The following is a 27,919-nucleotide window of genomic DNA, read 5'->3' as shown; positions in this document are numbered from 1 at the left end:
CACTGCTCCCCAATTTCCTTCCTCTCTTGGCTCCAGCGGACCTGAAAGAATGTGGTGGGCACTGGGAATGCCATCATTGGGAGTAAGCTTCCTTATGGCACATGGGCAGGTAAGCTGTGTCCTCAGGGCCAGTGAGACCCCTACCAGCCTTGGGATGGGGGAAGTTCAACAGTAGCGTGGGGAGGGGAGAGGGGGGATATGTGGCCTGGCTTAGGTGGCTCTCCGCCTCAGAGAACTGTGGGCCTGCTTGTGTGCGGGGTGGGAGTCCCCTTCCTCTGTGCCTCCTCACAGCTTCTGCACTCCCGTCCATGTTGGGTGAGCCCTGGATGGCAAAGTGTGGGGTAGAGCTTCTCCCACTTGTCTGAGCAACACTGTCAGTTCCGGGGGGCAGACAAAAACTAGGGGTTCCTGAGAAACCAGTTCCTCAACACTGGTGGGGCTCCAGCATTGGCATCTCCGCTGAGTCCCGCAAGGGACAGAGGACCAGGGGACCGAGGACCGCAGATGCAGTCCCTGAACCCGGAGGGACCTGGACCGGGAGGCGCGAGGCTGGTGTGCAGCCTGTGTACCTCCTACCGGAGCGGGGTTAGCCTTCCGGTCCTGGGCAGGCCCGTCCTCCACTGCGCTCTCAGCGAGGGGAATAGGCGGGCTGGGTGCTGGCACCAAGAGGAAGGACCTGGCCGGGCCAAGGTCACCCACGAAGCGCAGCGCAGGGGTCTGTCTTCGGCGGCCCTCCAGGACCCGCCCCGCCAGGCTCCGCCTCCCGGGCGCCGCGGGCGAGGCGCAGAGACGGAAGTATGGGCTGCCAATGAGAGATGCGAGGTGTCGGGGGCGTGTCCAAGGAGGGCCTTCCCCAATGGAGGCCGGCTCTGGTGGCGGGCGCTGCCAATGAAGCCCTCGGGAAGGCGGGGTCAAGGAGAGCGTTCTCCAATCAGCTCGACTGGTCATCCTCCCCTACCATAGGTGGGGCTGCTGGGCGCGGGGCGGGTGTGAGCGGGCCTCTCCCAATGGACAGCGGCCGGGGGGCGTGGCCGCGGCGCGAAGGCCAGCGGCGGGCGGCAGCCGCAGTTCCCGGCGCGCGCTGGCTCCGGCGGCCCCTCCGCACCATGGCGGGCCTGGGGCGGCCGGGCCCGGGGCCCCGCGCCGCTCTGCCCGCCTGGAAACGGGAGATCCTGGAGCGGAAGCGGGCCAAGCTGGCGGCCCTGGGCGGGGGCGCGGCTCCGGGAGCCGGAGCAGGCGCGGCGGGACCCGCGGAGCCGGCGGCCGAGCGGCTCGTGCTGGCCGACAGCCTGGGCCCACTGCGTGAGAACCCGTTCATGCGGCTCGAGTCGGAGCGGCGGCGCGGGGCGCGACGCGGCGGGGGCGCGGGCGCGGCCGGGGCGCGGCCGGTACAGCAGCTGCTGGAGCTGTACCGCCGCGTGCCGGGCGTCCGCACGATCCGAGCCGACAACATTCTCATCATCGAGTCGGCGCCCGGCTTCCCGCCTGCTGCCCCCGGCCCCGCCGTGGGCCCGGCCGCCCGCATCCGCGCCGCCGAGGTGCTCGTGTACGAGGCGCCGCCGTCGCCGCCGCCGGGCCGCGTCAGCCGTCTGCTGGAGAAGTTCGACCAGCCGGTCGCGCCGCGCCGCCGCGGGAGCCCGGAGCGCGGCCGCCCTCCGCCGCCGGCGCCGCCCGCCCCAGGCCGGGCCGCCCAGCGCGTAGGCGAGCGCGCCGCTTGCTTCGAGCCGGAGCGCCACGGCACAGGCCCCGGGGCCCGGCGCAGCGACTTCCTGCAGAAGACCGGCAGCAACTCCTTCACCGTCCACCCCCGGGGCCTGCATCGCGGTGCGGGCGCTCGACTGCTCCCCAACGGGCCCGCGACCCTGGAGTCCCGGGTCGGCGCTGCCAACGGCATCACGGGCTCCGCGCCGGGGCCGGGCGAGTGGAAGCCAAAGGTGGAGTCTGGGGAGCCCTCCGCCCACCCGTCCCCCAGCCCCGGGACCCCCAGTGCCACTCCAGCCGCGTCCTCGACCCTGCCCATGCCCACCTCTGCCAGTGCCACTCCCAGCCAGCGCCAGTGGGTCTCCGCGGCCACCAGCGCCAACGATTCCTTCGAGATACGGCCGGCCTCCAAGCCAGACATGGACACGATCCCCGCGGGGGACCTGCAGGCTAGGGCCCTGGCCAGCCTACGTGTGAACTCCAGAAATTCCTTCCTGTTCATCCCCAAGCGCAAGGCCTCCGGGGCCCCTCTTCCCCAAGGGAGGCAGTCTGTGGGGCTGCCAGAGGGAGAGGTTGTCTGGGCCTCGGAGCACCCGAAGCATGGAGCCCAGCTGGTGCCTGGAGTGGATGGCGCGCCTGTCAGTGGGAGAAGCCCCTTGGGGGTCAAGGAGGGGGTCTGCTCAAGGCCAGCCACTGCCCTAGTGGACCAGGCCGTTAGGTGGCAGAGGCCATTCTCACCACCTCCATCCCTGCCGGCCACCACTGGAGGTGAGCCGGCCCCCGGCTTTGAGGTTCCCAGCCTGGCCAAGAATGGCGGGGAGCCTGGGAGGCCAGGGCTGCCTGTCACCTTCATCGACGAGGTGGACTCTGAGGACGAGGTCCCCCAAGAAGCCAAACTGCCCTGCATGGGGGCTGGCGCACCTCCCCGGTACCACCCATCAGAGCTGCAGCACCAAGGCAGCAATACCTTCACTGTGGTGCCCAAGAGGAAGCCAGGGGTCCTGCAGGCCAATGGGGAGCCTGGGTCACAGGCGGCTGAGGAAGTGGAGGCGGGCAGCGTCTCGGAGCCCCCTGCTCTTCTGGGGACCCCACTGAAGAAGCGCTACCCCACTGTGCATGAGATCGAGGTGATTGGCGGCTACCTGGCCTTACAGAAGTCCTGCCTCATCAAGGCTGGCTCCTCGAGAAAGAAGGTCAGTGGTAGGGGCAGGGTTGCTGGCCACCTGTGGGTATAACATGCGCCAGGACACCTGGCCTAGGTGGGGGACTACTATGTGGACCAGAGGAGAGCCAGGGCTGGGTGGCCATGGATGCTTCAGAAGGGGCTGAGCTGGGAGGACTCGTGGCCTGGGTGCCAGTAGAGCCCTAATTACCAGGGGCCGTGGGGACAGTGCCTGCTCTACCTCACAGGACTGGTGTGGAGGTCAGTCCAGCCAGCGGCCAGCGCCGTGCCTGTGTGCCTGTCTGGGTTCTTAGGCTTTGTCTGGAATTGGCTGAGCAGGCCAATTTCACAGGTCCAGCTGAGAGAAAGTTGGGGCCTGGTTCTACCCTGGCCTGGCTGTGAAGGAGCGGGGAGCCCTGGCATGGTCTCCTGGAGTCCTGGCCTCTTCAGGCAGCAGGTGCCAGGACGGAAGTGGGAAGGGCAGGAGGCCCATGATTCAGGTGTGGTTGGATCCCTACCTAGCGAGGCCATTCGGAGGGGCCTGTCAGCTGGCCAGAAGGCTCTGGCCCAGAACTCAAAAGGGTCTGGTCCTGTGCCAGTGCTCGTGTGTTCCAGGCTTAGTCTGGGTCGGGTGTGATGCTGGCGAGAGGTGAAGACATCCCCCTTGTTGGGGAGAAGGGGACTAGGGCAGAGAGAGAACCAGGGGCAGGGCCAGGAGCGTCACTTCCCGGCAGCCCTGCCCTGCCTGGTGACCTGGAACCCTCTGGGCACAAGAAAACGTTCCTCAGCTTCTTCCTGGTCATTCACCTGTGTCTGGCTGCGGGGCATATTCCAAGGACATCTCAGAGTGGCCCCCATCAGCAGGCAGGGCAGTGGGGTGGCACTGGAGGGCCTGTCCTTTAGCTACTGGTATCTAGGCTCACCTCTGAGGCCACCTCTCTGCGTCAGTTTCCCTGGGGTGGTTGGGGGTGGTGACTTGCCTGCCCTGCTGGGATATGCCACCTCCTTCCTTTATTTGCTTCCTTTCTGTCATTGTCTTGCTGCCGGGTTGGCCTTAGCACGGGCTCTCCTCCCAGTATCATCCTTCCCTCCTTCCCTTTGTGAGGTCACCTGCATTCCTGCCAGCTCCCACTGCTGGGCCAGCCACCCGCGCCCATGTCCCACCGTGCTTCCGGTGGGCGAACTTCGTGCCTGACCTTGCCTCACCTTCTCTTTGGTGCCATGGGCTGTGACTCTCCCACCCTCATCCCGGCCCTTCCCCTCCAAGGCACAGTCCATCCAGTAGCCCTGGCCACTGGCCCCACTCCATCCGTGCAGCCCCCCTTGTCTGCCCCTCCTTCCACTTTCTGACCCTTGACCCCAGCTGCACTGGGAGGTGCTCCTTCCCATGCTGGCTGGGGAAGTGGAGTGATAACTAAGGGTTCCCTGCTCTGCAGGTGAAGAAAATGAGGCCCCGTGAGGTCTTGGAGCTCACAGGGGATGACGGGGGGCGGGGGTTCCTGTTTCTAGAGACAATGTGCTAACCGGGCTGCCCTCCACCGGGAGCCTGGCTCCTTCCCGGGCCTGGAGGACTGCAGCCTAGAGCCTGGCCATCCCACCCTAAGCTGGGGACAGAGCTGTGGGGGTCACTTGTTGTGGCTGGGTTGAGGTGAGAAGGGCAGGGGCCCGAGGGCCAGCAGGGCATGAAGTAATGCGAGGGAGCTGACCCGGCCCAGAGTGGGGGGATTAGACCAGCATGGGCCCGGTCTCTGTGCCAGCCTGAGGGGTTGTGGGTCCAGATGGATGCCTGGCAGGACCAAGGGGCCTGGCGAGGGCCCTACCCGAGCAGCACGACTTGCTGGCAGTGCCTTCCTGCCTGGGCATACACCAGCTGGCCTCCCAGGCAGAGCCGGACGCATGTGGGTGGGGTGGAGGTGTGGGGCTGCCTAGCCCTGCAGAGCAGCCTGCCAGCCATGGGCTGCCCCTGTTATCCCTTCTGCCCGTGACCCCTGGGCGCTCCTGCTGCCCCTCCAGGCCTTGGGCCACTGGACCTCACCCTCACGTGGACCACTTCAGCCAGCCTGTGGTTTGATCATTGTCCCCCAACCCCCACCCCCTGCCAGGGACGTGGTGGGCTGGAGGGCAGCAGGATCTTGGGCCCGACTGCTCACTTTGCTCCCTGCATGGCTGGCTGACCCAGGCCAGGGGAGGGAGGGAGGTGTTGGTGCCTTTTCCAGGGGACAAGTGCTGTGGGCTCTGCAGGGGGCTCTCTGGGCAGCAGAAGTCAGAGGAACCTGCCCCTGGGCTGGCACCTCAGTGCCCTCGTGTGGCCTCGGAGGGCGGCAGCCCTGCCCTGGGTGGTGGGGGCGCCCAGCCAGCCTGTGCAGCGGGAGGCCTGCCTGGCGGCACACGTCCCCACTTAGTTATCTCTCTGCAGAATCACAGATGCTCTATCACTCCCTCCTTGATGGCCAAGCTGGGGCTGGCTGCTGCAGGGCGGTGCGGCCACTGTCCCTCTCACCCCTGCCCGGCCCCCAGGCTGTTCTGGTGGGTGGGGCTGTCCAGCAGCGCTCCACACCTGCCTCCCATGGGGTTGGCGCTGAGGGCCTCCCTTTGTGAGGTGCCACCCTGCCAGGCTCCCGCCTGTCTGGTGGCTTCTTTCCCTCCCCTTTGCTCTTCTTGCCTGCTTACCGCTGGTCCTCTGCCCAGCCCGAGCATGTCAGGTCCCCAGGGCTCAACCCTCAACACTCAGCCATCTGCCCTCACCTCGCCCTTGGTGTGACTGCTACCCCGACGCCCCAACTTGCCGGCCCCGCCTTGGCCTTCAGACCCGCAGTTCTGCTGCCCTCTGGGGCCTGTCGTGCCACCTCACGCCGTGTGGGCAGGACACCAGGTACCTGGTGATGTGGCTGTATGTCCTCTCATCTGCCCTCCCCACGCCCCCAACTCTCCCAGCAGATGCCTCCTAAGTGGTCTTTCTAGAGCCCAGAGACCATGGGAGCAGGCCTGGACCCTGCTCGCTCAGCTTTCCTGCCAGCAGAGGGGCTACACTAGACTGCACGGCCCATGGGGGCAGCGGTGGGGACTTTGGTGGGGCAGTGAGGTGTGGTCCTGAGCTCTGGCAGGGTGGGAGATGTGAGCAGGGGGGCGTGTGCTGGGGAGCGAGGGGCTCATCCCCAGCTGGAGCTGGTTGAACCCTGTTGGGCCCAGAGTCCAGGGTGGACATGCACAGGTAGGCGGGGCAAGGGGAACAAAGGGCCTGTTAGACCAGGAGGTGGGCCGAGCCAGGACCCACCTGCGGGCTGTGCTCTGAGCAGCGGGCAAAGTCCCCAGAGCCAGGTGACCAGGTGTGTGCAGGTGCCAGCCCCACAGGCCCCTCCTGCCTTCCCTGGGGTCTGGAGCTGGCCTCCCCAGCAGCATGAGTCACAGGGCAGCCTGTGACCGCAGACACACACCCATAAGTGGGGAGGCTGTTGAGTGTGGAGAGGGGAGGTGGCACAGGACCGGAGCCTGGGTCCCAACCGGGTACAGACAGAGCCTGTGAGCACTGCCCCGCCCCGCCTGGCCAGGCTGTGCCAGGCTCGGTACCCGCATGCACCCAGCCCCCTCGGTCTCTCCACTAGGAGCTGGTCATGTGGACTAATGAGGGCACACTAATCCGGCTGCCCCCGGCAGCCAGCGTTTCCTTTGTCTCCAGTGGTGGGGGATGGGCCTGGGGGCTGACGGTCATCAGGGAACATGCCATGTATCCAGGGGAGCCCCGTTCAGTGTGGCCTTGGGACGGGGAAGGCCCCTGGGCTGGCAGCTCCATCCTGCCTTGGGCTCCTCTTAGGGCCCCTGAGTCTGAGAGGGCTAGTCTTGGAGGGCCAGGAACTGACTGGCAGTGGGTGGGCACCTATGGGCACCGATGATCACCCCCATGCCAGGCCTCTGTCCTGCTTCCTCCCATGATGGGGGCAGCTGGAGGTCCAGGTGGGCCTACCTGGAGCAGAGCAGGGTGAGGGGACGGGTGCCTCTGAGTCTCGCTCCTGGTTCTGCCTGGCTCAGGAGGTCTGCTCCTTCCTTGGCCACCTGTCTGTGTAGGCGGCTAGGGCGGAAGCGGGGGAGGGGGCCCTGGACGGACCTGTGCCTCACCCAGCAGGTGTGTGAGCGGCGCTGAGGTGGGCTGCCCAGGGCAGTGCAGGGCTGTGCACGCACATGTGGCTCTGGGGCAGCAGGAGTGTGCACCCTTGTTTCTGGACACTGGCCCAGTGGGGCGCTGGCTCCCACTCCTAGTGGGTCCTGCTTGTGTCCCTGAGGCCAAGGATGAGGCCCCTCCCTGTCCTGCTGTTCCTGGGCCCCGTGGTTCTCTGTCTGGGCCCGGCCCCGGCTCCGGCTCCGGCTCCTTCCGGGGGAGGAGGAGGAGGAACTTGAGCTGGCCGCTGGTGTCCTGTGCACAGGAGTTTAATATTTCGAGCCCAGCAGGGCTGCTTCCATCTGCTGCAGGCAGGTTGTGCTCGTATTCATTACCCAATGCTGAGCCCTGCTGAGTGGGCCTGGGGCTTACGGCTCGGGCATGAGATTCTGGAGACTGTTGAGTGAGCAGCCCAGGTGGGAGGGGAGGGTCACTGACACCCCCCCTCGGTGAGCCTTAGGCTAATTGTTTGTCGTGTGGGGTGACAGCACCTGGTGCCACTTTCCTGGTGTCGGCCTGCGACCACCACCCGGCTTCGGCTCCTCCTGTGGGCCCTTGCCCAGCAGTGGTGGTCCGTGCTGAGCTGGGTGGACAGGACTGTCCAGGTGCCCAGCAAGCTGGGACATGAACTTGGCTCTGGAGAGAGGCCCAGCCGACAGCAGGAGCTGCTGGGAGCAGAGGATGTGGCCCCCACTGCAGTCTTACATGGACTCTGCTCCTGCGTGGAGCCACCCAGTGGAGGGAGGTGTGGCTGGTCTCTGCTCCCTGAGAAGGCAGGCAGCCCTCTGACCTGCGAGCTGCCTGAGGCTTATGGAGACCCCGAAGATGCTGGCTGGGGCCCGGTCCCTGGGAATGGTGGGTCACGGGTGATGTGACCCTGGGCCCAGGGTGCTGTGGGCAGCCAGAGCCAGCTGTCCTCGGGTCGTCGTGGCCTGGGCCTGCAGGGTCCAGGTGGACGGTTTCTCTGATGAGAGGCACCCCATTGCTCAGAGCCTCTGAAGGTCCTCCCCCCCACCCCGTGCCACACTTGGTCCAGCTGGAGGACCCTGGTGGCAGGGCAGTGGGGGCCTGGCTGATGTGCCTTCTGTCTGCAGATGAAGATCTCCTTCAATGACAAGAGCCTGCACACCACGTTCGAGTACCCTTCTGAGAGCTCCCTGGTGCAGGAGGCCGAGGCCCAGGCCCAGGCCGAGGGGGAGGGGGAGGAGGGCGAGGAGGAGGAAGAAGAGGAGGGGCCCAGCCTGAATGCCACAGTGGAGAAGCCCTTCGTGCTCTTCCTGCCCCGAGCCACGTTCGTTAACAGCGTGGTGCCCGAGAGCCCTCGGCTGCCAGACGGCAGCTCAGGTGAGTGTCCCCCGTCTGGTGGGCAGCCCAATGGGTAGTCTGGGCCACTTGTGCATACACCCACATGTCCACATGTGTACCCCTGGGCCTGCAGGCCTGTCCAGCTACACCCCCAAACACTCCGTGGCCTTCAGCAAGTGGCAGGAGCAGACGCTGGAGCAGGCCCCCAGCGAGGTGGAGCCCACGCAGAAGGATGTCATGGTGAGTGGGGTGCTGGGCGCAGGGAGGAGGGGGTCTCTTAATGCCTGGTCAAAGCCCCATTGGCTGCCTTCCTGCCTCCCAGCTCACCCCTGCCAGTCACAGCGACCTCTCAGACTTCCGAAGCGAACCAGCCCTCTATTTCTGACTCCAGCCCTGCCAGGATGGCCAAGCTCTGCCCTCGTTCTGTACCCACCTTCTGCCCTGCCAGGCTGTGCCCCCATAACCCACCCTCCCTTCCCGAGGCTGCTCCTCCCCTGGGTCCATCTGGGTCTCCCTCTCCAGCCCTGGTTTGGGGGCACTGCCTGTGGACGAGGGCCAGGTGCTGCTGGACGCCGTGCCTGGCAGCTTTGGGTGGAGGACCGGCTTGGCTGCCTGTCCTGCAGGACTACAAGCCCCCCAGCCCACCCCCTCACCCCCCACGGCTGAGCTCAGCCTGCCCCCTTTGTGACGAATGGAAATCTTTTGCCTCCGATGGTGGACTCAATAAACAGCACTGGACGAGCCTGCCTCCTTCATGGTCCTCAGCCGGGAGGGGGGTGCAGAGGCAGGGGCTCCAGTGAGGGGCTGGCAGTGGAGAGGAGCCCACGTGGGATTGGTGTGGGCCCAGCTTGGATGTCTGTGCCCGGGGTACAGGAGGTGGGCCCTCCCCCACACCTCGCAGTATTGCTGGTCCAGGTTGTCACTCCCCACAGTCCCAGCTACCCTCCCAGCCACCTCTTTGCCAAGGACAGGGACCCCCATGAGTGCTCCCAGCCGCTGGTGCAGCCCCCTCCCACCCAGGGCTGACACGGGGGGAGCTGTGGTAGGAGGTGGGACTGGGCCAGCTCTAGGGTCTGGAACCCTGCCCAGGGACGGTCAGTGCTGCCGCTGTTTTCTGAAGGGCCAAGAGCCTAGGCGGGGACCACAGGCAGAGGCGGGGGGCATGGGGGCAGAGCCTCAGGGACCTTGTGTCCTCTTTGGCCTGGACAACTCCCTGAACCACGAGAGCCCATGAGTTCCTTTGGGGTCGGTGCTGGTGGCTGGCAGGGAAGCCCAGCGGGCCCTGGGAGTGGTGGGCAGATGGCCGGGCTCTACCTGTCCAGTTGCTGGCCTGGAGCCGGGGCTGTTTACAGCCCAGATGTGGAACGTGACCTTGTCCCTTGTGGGGAGCCCAGGCTGGGGAGGGAGGATCTTTGGTGTTTTCCTGGGGGGGCAAGCAGCCACAGGGACCCCACGGGCTGACAGACCAGCAGAGGAGGACCCAGAGGACCCAGGCCCCCTGCAGAGCTGCAGATGGGCGTGCCTGGTGTGTGGCGAGGGGGTGGAGGCGGTGCTGCTGCCAGGCGGAGAGCCAGGAACCACGGAGCTGGGCACAGCTTTTGCTGAGGGACCTGAGCCCAGGAAGGCCACACCTTGTCCTAGACACCAGGGGGTGGCAGAGCCCCTCAGCAAAGGACGGGCTTCATGTGCCAGAGTCAGGGCCAGGGACCAGGAGAGAGGTGGGCAGTGAGGGTCAGCAGATACCCACACAACCCCGCCTCCCCCCCAGGAGCCACAGCGCAGCTAGGGGGAAGCTTGTATTCTGGGTGTAACGGGCAGCCGCCCTCTCCCAACAGGACACAGGCAGCAAACTGGCATGTACCTTTACAAAGACAACTTTTACTGACAGTCACAGGCCACCAGAGTGAGCCCTGAGGTGAAGGAGGGCCCCAGCCCCTCCGCCACTTGCCTGGCCTGGGCACCTGCCGGCAGAGGGAAAACATAAGGGGATTCCCATGATGCTGAGGCCAGAAGCAGGGCCTTCCCACAACCTGGGGAGATGTGGGGGCTTGAGAGCGGCCCCACGCGGAGCTGACCCAGAGCCCACCCTCCCTGTTGCCCGTGTGAGTGCATGGCTAGTACCCCCACCTGGTGGGCTGCGCCCAAGGGCAGTGGAGGTTGGCAGCTGCCTCTCTCGGCACGCAAGACGGTGAGAGAAAGCAGTTGCTGTCGTGAAGGACAAAGATGCTTTGAAGACAGACTTGCTGGGGGCCAAGCCATCGGTGGGCGCAGTGGAGGCAAGCCTCCCCTCCTGGGCCTCGTCAGCTGTCCTTTCCTCCACTGCTCTTCTGCTCTGAGGCTGTGGCCTTGCTCAAGTTCCCAGCTTCCTTCTTCAGAACACTAAGTAGAGTCTGTGAGCTCTCCAAGATCTGGGAACAGACACGAAATGGTTGTCACTGTCCCTCCTGTCAGAAGCACCCATAGCCCAGCGAAGAGGAAGCCCGAGGGGACAGGCGGATAGGGTCGGCAGGGCCTTTTTTCCCTCTGAGTCTAGCCCAAAGCCCCTTCCTCACTCCCTGGAAAGTCAGGTTAACTCTGGCCCCTGCTGCTGCCGCTCGGCTGCTCAGTCTGGAAGAAACCACAGGGTGGGTACTGAGTATGGTGCAAAGAACAACCGGGGACACACCAAGTCACTCCATGACGGGCCTGGCCGTGCCACAGTCCTGTCACTTCTGTTTGTGGGCATGGCAGACAGGTCCGCAAGCTGTCCCGAGCCTCACCTTGAGATAGGCTGCCTCGGTCTCTGCGATGGTCTGATCAAATTCATTTCGAGAGGCGATCTTGCGTGCCAGGTTCTCATTGACGCGGGCCAGTTTCTCAGTCAGCTGCCTCACCTCATTCTGCAGCCGCTGCTTCTCATCTTCTTCCTGCTGGATCTGCCGGCACAACTCCTCCCGCTTCTGGCACAGCTCCTCGATGCCTAGGGTGGGCGGACGGGGGCAGGGCTGTGGGCACAGGGCAGGCAGGAGAGCACCATCCCATCTACTCTGAATCCCAGTGCTTTGTAGGACAGAAAGGTGGTAGAGAGACCAGGTGCCGGCCGGGGCTCCCAGGGGTCTCAGGTTAAAGGCGGCACCACTGGAGGCCACCGGGCGCTGGGCCTGGAGGCAGTGCGAGCTCAAGCGATTCCTCAGTCCACAGATACCTAGCACCTGGTGCGTGGCACACCAGGAGCTAGGTATTGTGCGCTGGGCAGCTCCGAACCGCCTGCGCGCCGTCCGGGCCGGGCCACCCTCGCAGCCACAGGACAACTAACTTGGCCGTGTGCTGCGGGCCACCTACTGCCGGGGCCTGCAAGCCGGCGACCCCACGCCCTCCCCGCCTGCCCGGCAGGCCCCGCCGCGCGGCCGCTCACACTTGACCAGCTCGTTGTTGTAGTTCTGCATCGCCGCGCCCTGCTGGGTCATGGTCGCCGGCCACTCCAACCGCCGCTCCTGCAACGCCGCCCGCGCCTGCGCACTGCCTCTCAACAGCGCGCGCATCGAGTACGTCATCTCCGCGCGCCTGCCGTTCGCCTCACCGCTGCGCGCGCGCGAGCCTAGCTGTGCGTCATCAGCGCGCGCGGCGCCGAGCGGCTCTGGATGCTGGTGGGTGCTGATGGCGGCGGCGGAGCGCCCCGGGCCGACACAGCAGCTGCTGGCGGCCTGGAATACCGTGAGCACCGGGCTGGTGCCGCCGGCCGCGCTGGGACTGGTGAGGCCCGGGGGAGGGCGGCGGGCCTGCGCGGCGTTCCCCGGACCGGCGCGCTGCATGAGGGCGTGCACCCCGACCCAGCATCCGAGCGCCGCCGAGGAGGGGCAGCGGAGTTTCCGCAGCGGCCCCTGCGCCCTGTCCCTTCCCCACCTCTGCCACCTCTACGCTGTGTCCCCTGTTCCTCACGGTTTTCTGCATTCCAGGCATCCTCCCGGACCAGCGGTGCGGTCCCTCCCAAGGAAGAGGAGCTGCGGGCGGCGGTGGAGGTTCTGAAGGGCCACGGCCTGCACTCGGTCCTGGAGGAGTGGTTCGTGGAGGTGCTGCAGAACGATTTGCAGGCCAACATCTCCCTCGAGTTCTGGAATGCCGTCTCCCAGCGGGAGAACTGTGCCGACGAGCCCCAGTGCCTTCTGCTGCTCCTCGACGCTTTCGGCCTGCTGGAGAGCCGCCTGGACCCCTACCTGCGTAGCCTGGAGCTCCTGGAGAAATGGACTCGCCTGGGCTTGCTGATGGGCGCCGGCGCCCAGGGGCTGCGGGAGAAGGTCCACACCACGTTGCGGGGCGTGCTGTTCTTCTCCACCCCCAGAAGCTTTCAGGAGATGGTCCAGCGCCTCTATGGGCGCTTCTTGAGAGTCTACTTGCAGAGTAAGAGGAAAGGGGAAGGGGGCACAGACCCGGAACTGGAGGGGGACTTGGACAGCAGGTATGCCCGCCGCCGGTACTACCGGCTTCTGCAGAGCCCAGTGTGTGCGGGGTGCGGCAGTGACAAGCAGCAGTGCTGGTGCCGCCAGGCCCTGGAGCAGTTCCATCAGCTCAGCCAGGTCCTGTGAGTACTCGCGCCCGGGCCAGGCCCGTTCTTCTGATTCCCGCTTGCACCCCTGGGCCCTGCTGGCCTCTGCAGAGAGCTGGTGAGCTAGTTGGGGTCTCTGCCACCTGTCCTGGTCGCCATGGACATGACAGGGAGGGTCCACAAGAGCCTTGCGCTGTAACACCTTTTGTCCTGAACACAGGCGTGTCTGTCTGTGACTCAAGTTAGCCCAAGGTTTCACACTTTTTCACTAAGATCCTGTGTGATTCCAAGGTTCTTGGGCCGTGCAGAATTCAACTGTGCCTTTTATAGGCTGTGGGGGAGCAGTGGTGCTCACCCTGTCCTGTAATTGCAGAAGGTGGGCTTGTTATTTCTTCTTTTTGGGAACAAGTTGGAGATAAGGCTGGCATGCTGGGCAAGCAGACACCTCCCTTTGAAGAGGAAAGGATTCTGTTGTTAGAGCCATGCCTTGTTGTACTGGCTCTCCACCTTCTGTGGCCACTACGACAGTTTTATCACGTTGAGAAAAGTGCCAACAGTGCAGCTGTTAGGGAGAGGGTCTTGTTCCTGGACCTAGGAAGTGGTCCTGTTGCTGGTAGGGATCAGGGAGGCCCCAAATGATGTCTGCTGGGTTCGCCCCAGATGAGAGTCACACACAAGCATTCTTTCACGTTTCCTATCTTGAGTCCCTTTGCCATTGTAAGCCAGGGTTGGCCCTGAGCGGCACCAACCATGGCATGTGTACACATGTGGCCAGGTGGCAATGTGTGTAGTTGTTGTTTCCGAGCCATTTCTGGGAGATGAGACTGGCCCCTGAATCGTACATGCTGCTCACATGGGCAAGGTCAGCGTCCCAGCCCATGCAGAAAGGCCAGCTGGGGAGGATGGTCAGGGCCTTGCCAGTGCTGTTTCCTCCCAGTAGCTCTTCCTCAAAGCCCTGTGTACCATGTGCCTCCACCAGGAGGGCCATGGGAGGTGTGTGCTGGGTGTGGGGGTGGTGTGTGCAGCCCATGCGCTGTGCACGTTCCATGGGCAGGGCTCTCCTCCAGACACAGGCTCAGTCTGCTGGAGCGGGTCAGTGCTGAGGCCGTGACCACCACCCTGCACCAGGTGACCCGGGAGCGGATGGAGGACCGCTGCCGGGGCGAGTACGAGCGCTCCTTCCTGCGTGAGTTCCACAAGGTGAGTTCCACATGGCCCCCTCTTGGTTTGTGTCCCGTTAGGACTGGGGAATAGGTTTCTGGCAAACCTGACACCCTGGCTTTAGAAGTAGCCCGAACGTGGAGGCCAGGTGAGCCAGGACCTCACGGGTGGTTGAAGCTGTCTTACTGCTGGGTGGAGGCTGGTCCCTGTGGGCCTTTTTATCCCCCCCCCCCCCCCACCCCCCCCCCCCAGCGACAACCAGGAAGAGCTTGCGACGTGCGCAGCAAGGCCTGTATAGAATCACGTGGCTGGAGGCAGTGAGGGGCCTCAGGGCACCCATGCTATTGGGGCGTGGTCTGGGTTCTGCTCTGAACTCCTCAGAGTCACGGAGGACCTGGCCCAAACCATGGGGTGCCGACCAGCTTGGAGTCTGCCTCCTTAGGGTACAGGTTAGCTGCCATGGGGGCGTAGAGCTGTCCCACAGCAGTGGTCTGGAGTGGGCGTGGGCCTGGAAGCGTGATGGGGTAGCCCCAAGGCTGCAGAGTGTCGGGTGGTCTTCTCGGTGGTTGGACAGTCTGCTGGGGGGACGTGTGCATCCCCGAGAGCACGTGGCAGTATGTCTTGTAGACGTACATGATGTGCTCAGAAATGTTCTCGCTGGATGCTGCATTGTCTGCATGTAGGGGCTGGTCGTGTATGCAGTCCCCAGGGTGTGTCTGTCCTCAGGGGGGCTGAGAATGTGCTCCGTGCGCTAGGTCAGGGCCACTGTCGCACGTGGAAGGGCGTGGGGGGCATTGGTGGAGGGCCTGACATGCCCCTTTTGACCATCATCCTGCTAATGTGATTCTGGCTTCTAGAGCAGGTGGCCCTGGGGACTCCCCAGGGCCCGGCCAGCAGGGTGGTAGCTGTGCCGCCTCGCCCAGCCTCTGCTCTGGGTCGCTCTGGGTCAGTCTGGGCTCGGCCCCACCTGCCACTCCTGTGCTCTCCCACAGTGGATCGAGAGGGTGGTCGGCTGGCTGGGCAAGGTGTTCCTGCAGGATGGCCCCGCCAGGCCCGCGTCCCCTGAGGCCGGCAGCACGCTGCGGCGCTGGCGTTGCCACGTGCAGAAATTCTTCTACCGCGTGTACGCTGGACTGCGAATCGAAGAGCTCTTCAGTGTCATCCGAGGTCGGCCCCGCTGCCTGGAGCAGAGCTTCCAACCCCACCCCCCGCCCCCAGCAGGGCAGCTGTCAGGGGGTCCGAGCCCTCTCACGTCCCTACTCTGGATGGCCTGTGTGCCCCATAGGGCACTTGTGGTCAAATGTGTGGGTACATGAAGGCCTGAGGGCAACAGCGCTCACCCTTCAGGCCCCGCTGCCTCTGGGCTCCCTGGCAGGCGACATGAGGTGCATGCCACATGTGCGTGAGCGTGTGCAAGACCGGCCCTCTTCCCGCAGACTTCCCGGACTCCCGGCCAGCCGTTGAGGACCTCAAGTACTGCCTGGAGAGGACCGACCAGCGGCAGCAGCTGCTCGCGTCTCTCAAGGCCGCCCTGGAGACGCGGCTCCTCCACCCAGGTCCTGCAGCCGACCGCCGTCCACCCTCAGGGCCCAGGGCCAGGAGCCGGCCCTGGGGAAGGGGTTAAGAAGCAGTTTTGTGCAGTCCTTACAGGGCTGGGGGCCTCCACTTCAGCCTCCTTTGCCCTGAGTTGTGGGAACTGACGGGTCTGGCTTGGGGATGGGGTGGTGTGGAGAGGGGACGCTGTGGAGAAAGCACGTGGGAGTGGGAGGTGGGGGCAAGGGGGCAGCTCCCTATGGGTGGCACTGGTATCCTGGGGAGTGAGGCCACAGTGGCGACCTCAAGACCACGTGGCCAGTATGTGGTGCCTTGGTGTCCCTGTGTTATCCTGGCATTGCCTTCACCACCAGCCTTCTCCCGGCTGCAGGCGTCAACACATGCGACATCATCACCCTCTACATCTCTGCCATCAAGGCGCTGCGCGTGCTGGACCCCTCCATGGTCATTCTGGAGGTGGCTTGTGAGCCCATTCGCCGCTACCTGAGGTGAGCGCCGTGGGTGGTCACAGGACCACTCAGACGTGGCTGCTGGTGCCCTGCCTGCGCCTCCCCCCACCCATGCAGCCGAGTTCCTGGGGGACCAGGGACGCTCTGTCCCTCCTGCGGGCTGAATGGCCTGGTCCAGGCCACTTCCTCTTGCTGGTGCTGGCTCCTGTCCTATTGCTCAGTGTCACCACGCCCCTGCCCCTCTTCCATCCCAGCAGAGGTGCCCAGCTGACCAGGGAGCGGGGCCCTGTGTTTGGGAGTCCATTACACAATGTGCTAGAGCAGGTGCGCCGGTCGCCATGAAGCCCCTCTGGGGAGTGGAGGGGCTGGGGCTGCGGCTGCCCCGACTCGTACCTGCTGCTTCCCGGCCGTGAACTCCTGGCTCTGGGTCCACCTGTCATTCCAGCTCCTGCTCCCAGAAAGTCATGGTTTTCGTTTTTGTTTTTTTTGAGACAAAGCGTGATGGACCTGTTTTTGGCATGGGGTCAGGGTACTGGCTGGAGGGAGGAGCTGACGGGTGGTCAGGTGGGTGGCATTGAGGTGCCGTAAGGGCCAACGGTGCTGACACTGGTAGGACTCGGGAGGACACGGTGCGGCAGATTGTGGCCGGGCTGACGGGGGACTCAGACGGGACAGGGGACTTGGCTGTCGAGTTGTCCAAGACAGACCCAGCGAGCCTGGAAACTGGCCAGGACAGCGAGGATGACTCCGGCGAGCCTGAGGACTGGGTCCCTGACCCCGTGGACGCCGACCCAGGTCTGCGCCCGCCCACCACCCACCCGCCAGCCCCACCAGCCTCTGCATTGTGGGGAGGGTCCCGCCGGGTGGGCGCTCTGGTCTCCAGGCTGTTGCTGTCTGCCCTGAGGCTTGAGCAGGTCAGAGGTCAGGGCCCCACCCAGTGCAGGTCCCAGAGTGCTTGAGGTGGACCCGTTGTGGGCCTGTGGTGGGCTGTGTCTCTCAGGCCCGGGCACAGGTGCTGAAGTGCCAGGGGCATCCATCCCCGTGCTGTGCAGGGAAGTCCAGCTCCAAGCGGCGCTCCTCGGACATCATCAGCCTGCTGGTCAGCATCTACGGCAGCAAAGACCTCTTCATCAACGAGTACCGCTCGCTGCTGGCTGACCGCCTGCTGCACCAGTTCAGCTTCAGCCCTGAGAGGTGAGGCCGGTCTCCCAGGCACTGTGCCACACTGCCTGAGGCCACCCTGTCAGTCCCCGAGCACGTCCCTGCCCAGCTGCGTTCCCCCGGCCAGGCAGGCACCGCCCAGGATGCCTGGGGGCGGCCCAGGAACTGGGGGGAAGTGGGGCCTGCAGACTCCGGGCCTCGGACAGGGTGGAGCAGGCACAGGGCCCTGATGGCTGGAGCTGTGCTTCCTGCTGCCTCCTGGCCTGGGGGTGTCTGCACCAGCCGCTCTGCTGAGCTGCCTGTGGGGCAGGGGCGCGCTGCACCCCCTGACACGCATCCTTCTAGGGAGATCCGCAACGTGGAGTTGCTGAAGCTGCGCTTTGGCGAGGCCCCGATGCACTTCTGCGAGGTCATGCTGAAGGTGGGTGGAGGCCCCGGCCCCGGCCCCGCCCCCCGGCCCCGCCCCGCCCCGCCCCGCGCCTTGGTGAGACTGTGACTGCTCCCCAGGACATGGCGGACTCCCGCCGCATCAACGCCAACATCCGTGAGGAGGACGAGAAGCGGCCCGCAGAGGAGCAGCCGCCATTCGGGGTCTACGCCGTCATCCTGTCCAGTGAGTTCTGGCCCCCCTTCAAGGAAGAGAAGCTGGAGGTCCCCGAGGACATCAGGGAGGCCCTGGATGTCTACTGCAAGAAGTATGAGAAACTGAAGGTACTGCCCGCCTCCGTGCGGTGGGGGCTGCTTCCCGACCTGGAGACCCTGCCCAAAAACGTGCGGCCTGGGGCCAGGCCAGGCGATGCCCGGCTTGGCGAGGTCTGTCTCCGTCGTCCCCTCCTGCTGCCCCCATGTGTCTGCGGTGGAGCGAGAGGCTGCAGCCCAGGCTCTGCCCCCCGCCCCTTCCCTCTTCGCAGCCTGCATGTGCGTCACCGTCCCCTCTTCATAGCCCCTCTCTCTGGGCTGTGTCTTCCACGGTCTGTACTCTGGCCTCCGCGCCCGGGCTCGGGGGCGGCACTTCCCAGGGCGACTGAGGCTGTGTCTGTTGTGTGGGCCTGCGCCCGGGAGTCTGCACATTGCGCTGCAGGTGTCTCACCTGCACATTGCTGTCTGACCTCTGTGACCTGCCCCCTCTTAGTTTCCTGGAAGCTGTTTTCTCCGGTCTCAGTGCCTGAGGCCCAGGACTGTACTGTGTGCTGTCAGTCCTGGGGGGCACAGGGCTGGGCCAGGAGCAGGGGGGGGCGGGCTGAGTTAGCCAACAGGCCGAGTGGTGGGGCGGGCAGTTCAGGTGGCAGGTGTGGGTGGGTGGAGCGGGGGTGGGCAGAGGTCCCTTCCTTGCAGGTGACAGTTCATTAGAATCTTGGCGGGACAGAGGAAGGAGTTAGCACCTGTCCCAGGTTTCTGGGGACAGGTGAAGAAACAGGTTCTGGGGCTGACAAGGCATGTGGGGCCTGAGTCCGCAGGGTGCAGCCCAGTGAGCGCTTGGTCCCAGAGGATGCTGGGTGCCCAAGCAGCGGACAAGTGGAGAACCCCAAACCCCAGGAGTACCTGGGACAGCCCGGAGATGGGGAGCAGCAGCCAGGGTTCCAGGAGCCTCAGGACGGAGCGCCGGGAGGGCCAGGTGGGGCTGGGGTGGGGGTGGGGTGGCAGCTCCTCCCGGTTTGCTGGGCCCACATGCGTTGCTCTTACGGGCCAGGAACTTAGCTGCTCAGGGCGGCGGGCTCCGGGTAGGCCAGTCAGCGTATAGGGGCCTCCCTCCCAGAGACAGGTGAGGGCAGGGGCCTGGAGTGGGGAGGCCAAGGAGGGCCGTCCTCAGGGGCAGTGTCCGTGTCACACAGGTGAGCGTGCGGCCTGCATGGCCCCCCTGCTTCCTGCTGCTACCCGGTCTGCACAGCACCCACCTCTTCCTGGTTGAGGATGTGTGTGTGTGGGGTGCCCTCCCCAGCCCTCTGGTCTGGCTCAGGCCGGGGCTCCAGTGCACTTTGTGGGCTGCAGGGGCATGGGCAGGCCCCAGGGCTGTGCCGAGAGGCTAGGCCTGTGGCCATGGTGCCTGATCCCCACCAGCTGGGCCCCTGGCCTCAGGGCTGTGCTGGATACGTGCAGGTGGCCTTCAGCCATAGTGTGCTTGCCTCATGCTCTGCTGCTGCGCCTTGTCTCTGGTCTGCTGTGCTGGAGCGCTAGCTGTAGAGGTCATGGCCTTGAAGCCAGACAGCCTGGGCTTCCGTTTTCTCTCTGCAAATCGGATTCGTCATTGCCTCCCCCTTAAGAGTCATGGGGGTTGTGGAAGGACTCAGAGCCACGCTTGGCCTGGAGTGGCTGTGTCACTGTCCTGGGGGCGGCCGTAACGAAGTACCACAAATGGGCTCAGAACAACAGACTTTATCGGCTCAGTTCTAGTAGCTGGAAGTCCCAAATCATGGTGTCCCAGGGCTGCACTCCCTCAGAAGGTTCTAGGGGAGGGTCCTTGCTTCCTCTCCCAGCTTCTTGTGGCTCCAGGTGTCCTGGGCTTGTGGCCGCATCCTTCCAACCTCTGCTTCTGTTGTCACAGGGCTTCTCCCTGTGACTCGGCATCTAAACTCCCTTATGAGGACACCAGTCCTACTGCATCAAGGACCCACTCTACTGGGTCTGACCGCATCTTAACTACATCTGTAATGACTTGCTTTCCAAGTAAGGCCACATTCTGAGGTCCTGGGGGTTAGGACTTTAACATTTTTTGGGGGGGCCAATTCAGCCCATGAGAGGCCTCCCTTTGGACCCTCAAAACTTATGTTCCCACGTGCAAAACACGTTCAGTCACTTCCAACCCCCAGGTCTTAATCATTCCAGCACCAGCTCCAAAGTCAAAGTCTCATCTAAATATCAACTCGAAAGCCCCACATCTCAGCATCTAACTAGCATCTAAATCAGGTGAGGGTGAGACTTGGGGTATGATTCATCCTGGGGCCCAAGTCCTTCAGCTGTGAGCCTGCGAGACCAGACAGTAATTGTCTTTCAAGCATATGGTCATGGGAAGGGTGTCAGGCAGACACCCGCATCTCAAAAGGGAGAAGCAGAAGGAGGGCCCACAGGCCCCAGGCAGATCTGAGATCCTGGGAGGAAATCCCTCGATTCTGAGGCCTGTACCACTGGCTCCGTGCCACCTTCCCACCCTGCTGCAGTAGCCTTACTTGCAAGCTGCTCACTTGGCCATGTTCCCTTACGGTCCAGGTTGGCAGCGTTTCTCCTGGTAAAAACTCTGAGACATTGGTCTCTGTGCAGGACGCCATGCGGGGCGTGAAGCCACAAGGCGCAGTCCACACGTCCTGTCCGGACAAGCCATCTGTGTCCTGGCCATGAGGCCGCTGCTTGGCTCCACCAACACAGCTCTAGTCTTGGCTCTGTTTCCAGAGCACACAGAGAAAAGCCCAAATTAGCAAGTACCAGGTCCCTTTGCCTGCCAGTTTCTTGCATTTTACTACAAGCAGCAGAGAACCCAGGCTGCACCTCCTACCCTCTGGAAATCTCAGCTGAATAGCCAAGTTCGTCACTTGCCAGTTCTGCTTCCCACCCAGCAGAGCACAACTCAACCACGTCTCTGCTGCCTTCTAACAAAGATTGCCTTTTCTCCACGTTCAGGGACCTGTCTCTTGTTTCGACACACCTCACCGGGATGGCCTTTGCTGTCTGTTTCTAGCACCTATCTCTTCACAGCAGTCCAGGCTTTCATGAGCATGAAGCTCAAAAACTGCCAGCCTGGAGCCCCATAGCCACTCCCACATTTTTAAGTGGTGTTATAGCAGCACCCCTTTCCTGGGACCAAAATCTATTTCTTGTGGCTGCCATAGCTAAGGACCACAGACCGGGTGGCTTAAAACAACAGGCACTTGTTTCAGTCCTGGGGGCCAGAGTCAGATCACGGTGCCAGCAGAACCTGGTCCCTCTGAAGGCTTAGGAGCGAGTCCTCTGCCTGTCCCAGCTCCTGGTGGTGCCGGTGGTCCCTGGCACTTCTTCACTGTGGCACGTCACTCCAGTCCTGTGTCTTCACACCACCTTTCCTGTTCTGAGGACACTGACCATGTTATGTCAGGGCCCGCTGTACTCCACGAGGACCTCATCTGTCATTACATCTTCACTGACCTGTTTCCAAGTCGGGTTCAGGTTGCGTTCAGAGGGCCTGGGGGTGAAGGCGTGGACGACTTTTTCAGACAGTTTAGCTCCTAACCGGTGGGTTCTCGAGTTAGAGTCTCACTGTCAGATCATGGTGGTTGGGAGACGGGGACTGGAGCCCCCCCTGTACTTACCGTGCTGCTGCATGCCTGGCTGCTGGGGTGGGGGCAGGTCAGGAAGCCCTTTCCTCACTTGGTGCCAGGGAGCAGAGCTTGGTTCCGCAGGGCTGCCTGTGCTGACTCCAGCCCTCCCCAGGCCATGCGGACCCTCAGCTGGAAGCACACCCTGGGCCTGGTGACCATGGATGTGGAGCTGGCTGACCGCACGCTGTCTGTGGCCGTGACCCCTGTGCAGGCTGTGGTCTTGCTGTATTTCCAGGACCAAGGTGAGCCAACTGCCCAGGCACTGCTTACCCGGGGGGTGGGGGTGGGCAGGACGTGGGCCACCCCTTGCCGTCCCCTCCCCACCGGGCCTAGCCCAGCGTGCCTGGCCGCCCCTGCAGCCAGCTGGACCCTGGAGGAGCTGAGCAAGGTGGTAAAGATGCCGGTGGCCCTGCTGCGACGGCGCATGGCGGTGTGGCTACAGCAGGGCGTGCTGCGGGAGGAGCCTACTGGCACCTTCTCTGTCGTGGAGGAAGAGCGGCCCCAGGACCGTGACAGCATGGTGCTCCTTGACAGCGACGATGACAGTGACTCGGGCATGGCCTCCCAAGCCGACCAGAAGGAGGAGGAGCTGCTGGTGCGCCCATGGGACTGGGGGCGGGGCCGCGAGCAGGGCCACGGGCGGGGCTGACGGCCGCTGTCCCCGCAGCTCTTCTGGACGTACATCCAGGCCATGCTGACCAACCTGGAGAGCCTGTCGCTGGAGCGCATCTACAGCATGCTGCGCATGTTTGTGGTGACGGGCCCCGCGCTCGCTGAGATCGACCTGCAGGAGCTGCAAGGCTTCCTGCAGAAGAAGGTGCGCGAACAGCAGCTCGTCTACGCCGGAGGCGTCTACCGCCTGCCCAAGAGCTGCGGCTGACAGGCTGCCGGCCCTGCCCTGCAGGACGGATAGCCAGGTGCTGCGCACACCCTGCCCGGTCCCCCACTCACTGCCTAGCTCCCAGAGTGCACAGTAAAATGGTTGGTTCTTCATCCTTTCCTTGTCTTGGTGGCTTTGTGGGCCCCTCATGGACACATATACAGGTTCTCCCCCCAGACCAGCCTCTCCACCTCAGCTCCCTGGCCTGCCCGCCTGTGTTTGGGCCCCAAAACACAGTTCTGCATGTGGGTGCCCCCAAGGCCCACCATGCAGGCAGGAGTGAGCACCAGGGCTTAGCTGCACTCTAGCCGCCTACAGCGTGCCAGCTCCAGCCGCACTCATCTGGCCTTTGAAAGGACCCCTTGGGTCACCCTCCCTCTGCATGGCCCGAGGGTCCAGCCCTCAAGGGCTGGGCCAGGAGCCCCAGGGCTGCCGCTGGGACATGTGGGTCCCATTGGAACATTGGAGGCGGCGCAGGCAGGCTGTTTCCTGCTAAGCCAGGAACTTCTTGCACCCCTAAGCGGGATGGGCTGCCTGGGACACGCCCTGTGGTGGGAGGGAGCAGGCATTTGCTGTCCCAAACTAGAGTCAGGCAGCCGCAGTGCTCGGGGCTCACAGTGACATGTGCTTTCGGGAAGGCCACTTACCCCCACTCCCCAGAGGTGTGGTCAGGACGAAGGGCCTGTGAGCCCAGCTGGTCAGCGCAGCACCTTTCCAGGCCCCACCCTCATCCTGAGGTCCCAGAAGGTGGGGGCGTTGGCCCTGCCCAGGCCCCAGGCCTTCAAAGCTGCACCAGGCACCACAGCCTCAGGCAGCAACTGCTCTGGCCTGGTGGCACTGTCCTGGCAGTCGACAGGCCCTGTGGAGGGAGCACCTGCTGCCTGGACAGCCCGCAGTCCCCACAGTCCGGCTCCACAGGGCCCTGAGTGGCACTGTCCCCCAGGATGTCCCCTTCATGCTCCAGAGCATGCTGATTGCCACGGCCTGAGGAGGACACGGTGGGAATGAGGTCATGGCCTCAGCAGTTGGAGGGTTCTGACCCGCCGTCCTCTCCTGTGCTGTGGACCCAAGTGGGGGGCTTCCCACTGTCCCCTGAGTTCTGGGGGAGGCCCGGGCAGTTCTGACACCAACACCCACCGTTGCCTCCAGGCCAGCCCCCACTTGGCACCAGGCTGGATGTTCCTTTGTCTTCCTAACCAGGATGCAAACCGGTTGGACTGGTCTGGCAAGGTGTCAGTGCCAGCCCCGGGCACAGGCACACCTGGTCTTTCTCCCTTTGAACTTGGTCTGGGGACGAGTGTGGTATAACCCAGCGTGTCTTGGGTCACAGCATCATTCAGCAGGCACAGTGGAGTGTCAGGAGCTGCTGGTTGGCAGGTCCCCGAAGACCCCACCAGAAGGCGTCCCCAGCCCTGTGGGGTCAGCCGTGGGGGGGGCACTTCCTCTTGCTGCCCGGGTCGTTGGAGGGGGTGGTGCGGAAGAGCAGGGAGGAGGCTGACCACACCGGCCTGCAGGCGAGTGCTTGCCTGGTCTGCAGGACGCCTCATGGGACAGACTCTCTCAGGGGTGGCAGGCAGGTGCTGAGGAGGCACTGGGCTCTGACATTGAAGCTGGAGCCTCGAACGCTGCCTGCAGCCATTTCTGAGCCACCTGCCCCGAGAGCAGAGTGTTCTGGGAAGACCTGTGAGCAGCAACGCACACACACCTCCTGGGGGATGGTGGATCCCCTGGGAGGCCGTCCAGCCCCGGGCATTGCTGGGGTATGGGTGGGACCCTCCTCAACACAGCCAGTGTGGGGGCAGCAGGTGCAGCTCCCCCACTGGCCAGTCTCAGCCCCTGCTTGTCCCAGCCTTGGGGGAAGGGTGGTGACATCAGCCAGCTGGAGCCCAGGCTTCACCCTTGTCCTGAGAGACACTGAGGCCAGGGGCTGCCTGCTGTAGACCTCCCTGGGTTTCTGGGCCACTGTGTTCACGACCTCGCTCGCCCCCTTCCCTATGAAGCACCATCCCCACAAGACCAGGGCAGCCCCCACCCCATTGCCTCTGCCTCAGACCTGGCCAGGAGACAGGAGTGGCTCCTAGGCCCCATCCACCCTATCTGCCCCACCCCGGGACTGCCTGCCCAGGGTTCCTGGAATCCCAGTGCACCCCAGGGCGAGTGAAGCTCCAGCAGAGGCCCTGCCCCCACCCTGCCTGCCTCACAGCCTCACTGTGAGGTCAGCGCCTTCCGAGGAGTTCCACCAGAGGTGTGTGGTGAGGCTGGGGCTGGACATGGCCCCCTGTCCCCGGCCTGTCCCCGGCCTGGTCGGCAGCCCCCTTGGCCTGATATGTTTGTCCCTTTTGCTCTTCCCTGCTGCAGGTGCTTCCTCCAGCCCCTGAACCCCACCCCCAGCCAGGGTCCCTCCCTGTCCAGGCAGGCTGGGCACACTGTCTCCTGGTGGCCAAACGGGGTTGGGGGTGGCCCTGGGGGTCCTCCACCAGCAGGTGACCACAGCCCCTTGGCCACACGGGTGCTGTTTCTGCAGCTGGAACCTACTGCGAATGCGGCCTTGGCCTCAGCCGTGAGGCCCTCATTGCCTTGCTCGTGGTGCTGGCTGGGATCAGCGCCAGCTGCTTCTTTGCCCTCGTCATCGTGGCGGTCGGTGTCATTCGAGCCAAGGGGTGTGTGAGCCCCAGGGCCGGGATGAGTGGGTGAGGGCTGAAGGGCAGCATGGTCTGCCCACCCTGGGCCCTCAGTCTTCCCAGGAAAAGGGCGTCTGCCCCCACACCCAGTGGGGCACAGGGGCCCAGGCATGGCATTCCCAGACTGTGGGCTGGGGAGAGGTGTGAGGGGCAACTCTGGGCTCCTGGAGCCCAGCCCTGTTGTTCTAGGATTCACACCTGCCTTTGTCTCCCCAGTGAAACATGCCCCGGACACATGGACAGAAGGTGAGTGACCCCAAGGGAGGACCACAAGGGTGAGCTGTGCCCCTGCTCCCTGCCCCCAGGAGCACTGATCAGAGGGCCCAGCCACCCCAGGTGGCCAAGACCTCGTGAGCCCATGTGGACGGCCGCCCACAGCCAGCCTGACCTGGCCCCTGTCGTGCAGATTGGTGGGGCGCTTTGGAGTCCAGGAAGACCGCATGGACCTGCAGACGGTGCACGTGGAGTCCCACCTCATGGACCCAGACCTGGAGGTCTCCAGGATGCCGCCCCTGGAGGAGCAGGGCCTAATGGCCATCCCTATGGACTCAGTGGTCCCATCTGCCACTCTAGAGGAGCTATCCTGTCCTCCCCCACCTGAGTAGGGCTGCGGGCAGCTGGGGGAAGGGGCATTAAACAGTATTTAGTGGTTCTGCGCTGTGCAGCTGCGTCACGGGGTGAAGAGGGGTCTGTGGGCCGCTCTGTCAACTCCTTTCTCGTCAATGGGGGTGCAGTGTCCACACCAAGCACCGCTGTCTCCCCTCCAGAGTGGGAGCCACACCCTGGTGTTTCCACTTCCTCCTGCAGTGGCCTCAGTACAGCTCCTCCCCACATCACATCTTCCTGCTGCTCTGTCCCATGAAGCTGGCAGAGATTCTGAGCCCGTCCACCCCGCCCCCACTCTCAGAAAACCCCAGTACACAACCTGCAACTGTGCCACTCCAGAGGGAGCAGCGCTTGACACGAGGACTTGGGCTGGTGCCCCTGCCCCACCTACACTGTCCCCTTGAGATTCCAGGCAAGTTCTTAGCCGGGTGACTGCCTCCCGGCACAGCCTGCCAGCCTATCCCCTGGGCTCAGGCCCCCATCGTGCTCATGCCCCCACCAATCCTGCACCAAGAGGATGGGTCCATCCCATGTGGGGGGCACTGTATGTGCACTAGGCTCAATTATCTGAGCTGGAAACTGGGGTGAGGGGCAGGGCCCACTGCGTCCTGTTCTGCGCTGCACCCATGGTGGGTGGTGTGTGTATGGGAGTGGGTGTGAGATCCAGCTGTTCAGGCTTCAGCGGATGGTGGATTACGCAGGGGGCGAGGGCGACTTGTAGCACCGCTTCTGACGTGGAGCCAAGAGAAGCCCCGAGCTCCAAGCTCCGGACAGGTGCTGCGAGCTGGCTAAGTGCCCAGCCCCGCCCTAGGCGGGACCAGCCGCGGGACAGGAACTGCCAGCGCTCGGGCCGGAGAGTTATTTGTACCAGCGCCGCAGGTACGGACGGCCCTCAGGGACACACGAGAAGCAGGCCTCCCACCGCGGGTCCCAAGGCTGCTCCCATGCCGAGTCCCTCCTCTCTGTCGCGGCGCCCGCCGCCGCTGTTACTGCTGCTGCTGTCGCTGTGGTCAGTCTGGGCTCAAGTGCCCGTCGCAGCCACCCCCACGGCAACCCCGGGCTCCCCGGACTGCCCCGAGGCGTGCGCGTGCGCGCCGGGCGGCCAGGCCAACTGCTCGGGAAGAGCGCTGTCCGCGGTGCCCGTGGGCCTGAGTCGGCGCGTGCGCGCGCTGCTGCTGGACCACAACCACGTGCGCGCGCTGCCGTCCCGAGCCTTCGTGGGCTCTGACGCGCTGCGGCACCTGGACCTGCGCGAGAATGGGCTGCGCTGGGTGCACGCGCGGGCCTTTTGGGGCCTGGGCGTGCTGCAGCAGCTCGACCTCAGCGCCAACCAGCTGGAGGCGCTGGCGCCTGGTACCTTCGCGTCGCTGCGCGCGCTGCGCGCCCTCTCGCTAGCCAACAACCGGTTGGCGCTCCTGGAACCCGCGGCGTTGGGTGCACTCCCGCTGCTGCACGCGCTCAGCTTGCAGGACAACGAGCTGTCTGAGCTCGCGCCCAATCTGCTGGCCGGCCTGCCGTCTCTCAACGCGCTGCGCCTGCGCGGCAACCCCTGGGCCTGCGGCTGCGCGCTGCGCCCGCTCTGCGCCTGGCTGCGCCGGCACCCGCAGCCAGCGCCAGGTGAGCCCTCGGGGCGCAGGCGGGCCGGGGAGGTCACTGCAGCTGCCCCGCCGCTGCTTGACGCCGTGCCCATGTTCCGCAGAAGCCGAGACATTGGTCTGCGTGTCGCCGGGGCGCCTGACGCTCAGCCCCTTGACTGCCTTCTCCGACGCCGCCTTCAGCCACTGCGTGCAGCCACTCGCACCGTGGGACCTGGCGGTGATCTACGCGCTCGGGCCGGTCTCCTTCCTCACCAGCCTGGCCACCTGCCTAGCGCTGGGCTCGGTGTTCACCGCCTGCCGCGCGCGCCGCAGGCGCCGCGCCGCCGCCAGCCGCCCACGGAGGCGACCTCTGAACTCCGACGTCGGCTGGGCCTCGCCTGCAGACCCTGGGAGCCCCGCTGCCGCCGCTCAAGTCTGAATGGGCCGTGGCTGCCCTCCAGTCTTTCCCCTCTCCCCTGCCCTCCTTCACAGTCCCTGCAGGCGTCAACAAGCGACACAGACCGAACATTTCGTGACATTCTTTTAGGCATCACCACTGCACACACCGGGTCAGGGGAACGGTGCGGTGCGCGCCAGGCCCCTGGGGCGGAGGGTCAGCGTGCGGCTGCAAAAGGGCCGCAGGGGAAGGCACGGGCTCGGACACGGGAAGGGCTGGGCCTGTACAAGGTGGCGCGCAGGGCTGAGGACAGTCCCGAGCCAG

General features: G+C 64.6%; 5 protein-coding genes across 5 annotated transcripts; 4 read left to right on the top strand and 1 right to left on the bottom strand.

Moving 5' to 3' along the window:
• Nucleotides 1-1,058: 1,058 nt before the first annotated feature.
• Nucleotides 1,059-9,056, top strand: TPRN (taperin). Its single transcript, XM_033123706.1, has 4 exons — nt 1,059-2,894; nt 8,111-8,360; nt 8,455-8,561; nt 8,644-9,056. The coding sequence occupies exons 1-4, from the start codon at nt 1,107-1,109 to the stop codon at nt 8,704-8,706; spliced, it is 2,208 nt and encodes a 735-aa protein (XP_032979597.1). The 5' UTR covers nt 1,059-1,106; the 3' UTR covers nt 8,707-9,056.
• A 1,565-nt stretch (nt 9,057-10,621) lies between these two features.
• On the bottom strand, nt 10,622-11,767 carry SSNA1 (SS nuclear autoantigen 1). The gene is made up of 3 exons (XM_033122076.1): nt 11,716-11,767; nt 11,081-11,280; nt 10,622-10,729 (listed from the first exon to the last, which is right to left on the bottom strand). Exons 1-3 carry the CDS (start codon nt 11,765-11,767, stop codon nt 10,622-10,624), a joined length of 360 nt encoding a protein of 119 aa, XP_032977967.1.
• Nucleotides 11,721-22,449, top strand: ANAPC2 (anaphase promoting complex subunit 2). The gene is made up of 13 exons (XM_033123268.1): nt 11,721-12,053; nt 12,257-12,879; nt 13,911-14,043; nt 14,997-15,171; nt 15,441-15,560; nt 15,929-16,046; nt 16,621-16,802; nt 17,060-17,201; nt 17,514-17,589; nt 17,676-17,879; nt 21,567-21,696; nt 21,814-22,049; nt 22,122-22,449. Exons 1-13 carry the CDS (start codon nt 11,766-11,768, stop codon nt 22,332-22,334), a joined length of 2,640 nt encoding a protein of 879 aa, XP_032979159.1. The 5' UTR covers nt 11,721-11,765; the 3' UTR covers nt 22,335-22,449.
• Nucleotides 22,450-24,604: 2,155 nt separating this feature from the next.
• Nucleotides 24,605-25,620, top strand: TMEM210 (transmembrane protein 210). The gene is made up of 4 exons (XM_033122075.1): nt 24,605-24,692; nt 24,859-24,994; nt 25,232-25,261; nt 25,422-25,620. The coding sequence occupies exons 1-4, from the start codon at nt 24,605-24,607 to the stop codon at nt 25,618-25,620; spliced, it is 453 nt and encodes a 150-aa protein (XP_032977966.1).
• Nucleotides 25,621-26,134: 514 nt separating this feature from the next.
• On the top strand, nt 26,135-27,775 carry LRRC26 (leucine rich repeat containing 26). Its single transcript, XM_033122844.1, has 2 exons — nt 26,135-27,238; nt 27,321-27,775. Exons 1-2 carry the CDS (start codon nt 26,248-26,250, stop codon nt 27,635-27,637), a joined length of 1,308 nt encoding a protein of 435 aa, XP_032978735.1. The 5' UTR covers nt 26,135-26,247; the 3' UTR covers nt 27,638-27,775.
• Nucleotides 27,776-27,919: the final 144 nt, after the last annotated feature.

The sequence above is a fragment of the Rhinolophus ferrumequinum genome, chromosome 12, assembly GCF_004115265.2.
Source record: "Rhinolophus ferrumequinum isolate MPI-CBG mRhiFer1 chromosome 12, mRhiFer1_v1.p, whole genome shotgun sequence".
Classification (NCBI taxonomy): Eukaryota; Metazoa; Chordata; class Mammalia; order Chiroptera; family Rhinolophidae; genus Rhinolophus; species Rhinolophus ferrumequinum.
Note: the sequence above shows the minus strand (reverse complement) of the source record. Positions and strands in the feature narration are given on the sequence as shown.

What these genes read in the sequence shown, in the direction of transcription:
- ANAPC2 (XM_033123268.1), top strand. Translation starts at nt 11,766, where the DNA reads ATGGTCGCCGGCCACTCCAACCGCCGCTCCTGCAACGCCGCCCGCGCC. An exon ending in TCTGCGAGGTCATGCTGAAG is followed by an intron (nt 17,590 to 17,675) that starts GTGGGTGGAGGC and finishes ACTGCTCCCCAG; the next exon opens with GACATGGCGGACTCCCGCCG. An exon ending in AGAAGGAGGAGGAGCTGCTG is followed by an intron (nt 22,050 to 22,121) that starts GTGCGCCCATGG and finishes CTGTCCCCGCAG; the next exon opens with CTCTTCTGGACGTACATCCA.
- TMEM210 (XM_033122075.1), top strand. Translation starts at nt 24,605, where the DNA reads ATGGCCCCCTGTCCCCGGCCTGTCCCCGGCCTGGTCGGCAGCCCCCTT. An exon ending in TTTGCTCTTCCCTGCTGCAG is followed by an intron (nt 24,693 to 24,858) that starts GTGCTTCCTCCA and finishes CTGTTTCTGCAG; the next exon opens with CTGGAACCTACTGCGAATGC. An exon ending in CCCGGACACATGGACAGAAG is followed by an intron (nt 25,262 to 25,421) that starts GTGAGTGACCCC and finishes CCTGTCGTGCAG; the next exon opens with ATTGGTGGGGCGCTTTGGAG.
- SSNA1 (XM_033122076.1), bottom strand. Translation starts at nt 11,767, where the DNA reads ATGACCCAGCAGGGCGCGGCGATGCAGAACTACAACAACGAGCTGGTC. An exon ending in CAACAACGAGCTGGTCAAGT is followed by an intron (nt 11,281 to 11,715) that starts GTGAGCGGCCGC and finishes CGCCCACCCTAG; the next exon opens with GCATCGAGGAGCTGTGCCAG. An exon ending in CCGAGGCAGCCTATCTCAAG is followed by an intron (nt 10,730 to 11,080) that starts GTGAGGCTCGGG and finishes GTCTGTTCCCAG; the next exon opens with ATCTTGGAGAGCTCACAGAC.
- TPRN (XM_033123706.1), top strand. Translation starts at nt 1,107, where the DNA reads ATGGCGGGCCTGGGGCGGCCGGGCCCGGGGCCCCGCGCCGCTCTGCCC. An exon ending in CTGGCTCCTCGAGAAAGAAG is followed by an intron (nt 2,895 to 8,110) that starts GTCAGTGGTAGG and finishes TTCTGTCTGCAG; the next exon opens with ATGAAGATCTCCTTCAATGA. An exon ending in GCTGCCAGACGGCAGCTCAG is followed by an intron (nt 8,361 to 8,454) that starts GTGAGTGTCCCC and finishes CTGGGCCTGCAG; the next exon opens with GCCTGTCCAGCTACACCCCC.
- LRRC26 (XM_033122844.1), top strand. Translation starts at nt 26,248, where the DNA reads ATGGTGGGTGGTGTGTGTATGGGAGTGGGTGTGAGATCCAGCTGTTCA. An exon ending in GCACCCGCAGCCAGCGCCAG is followed by an intron (nt 27,239 to 27,320) that starts GTGAGCCCTCGG and finishes CATGTTCCGCAG; the next exon opens with AAGCCGAGACATTGGTCTGC.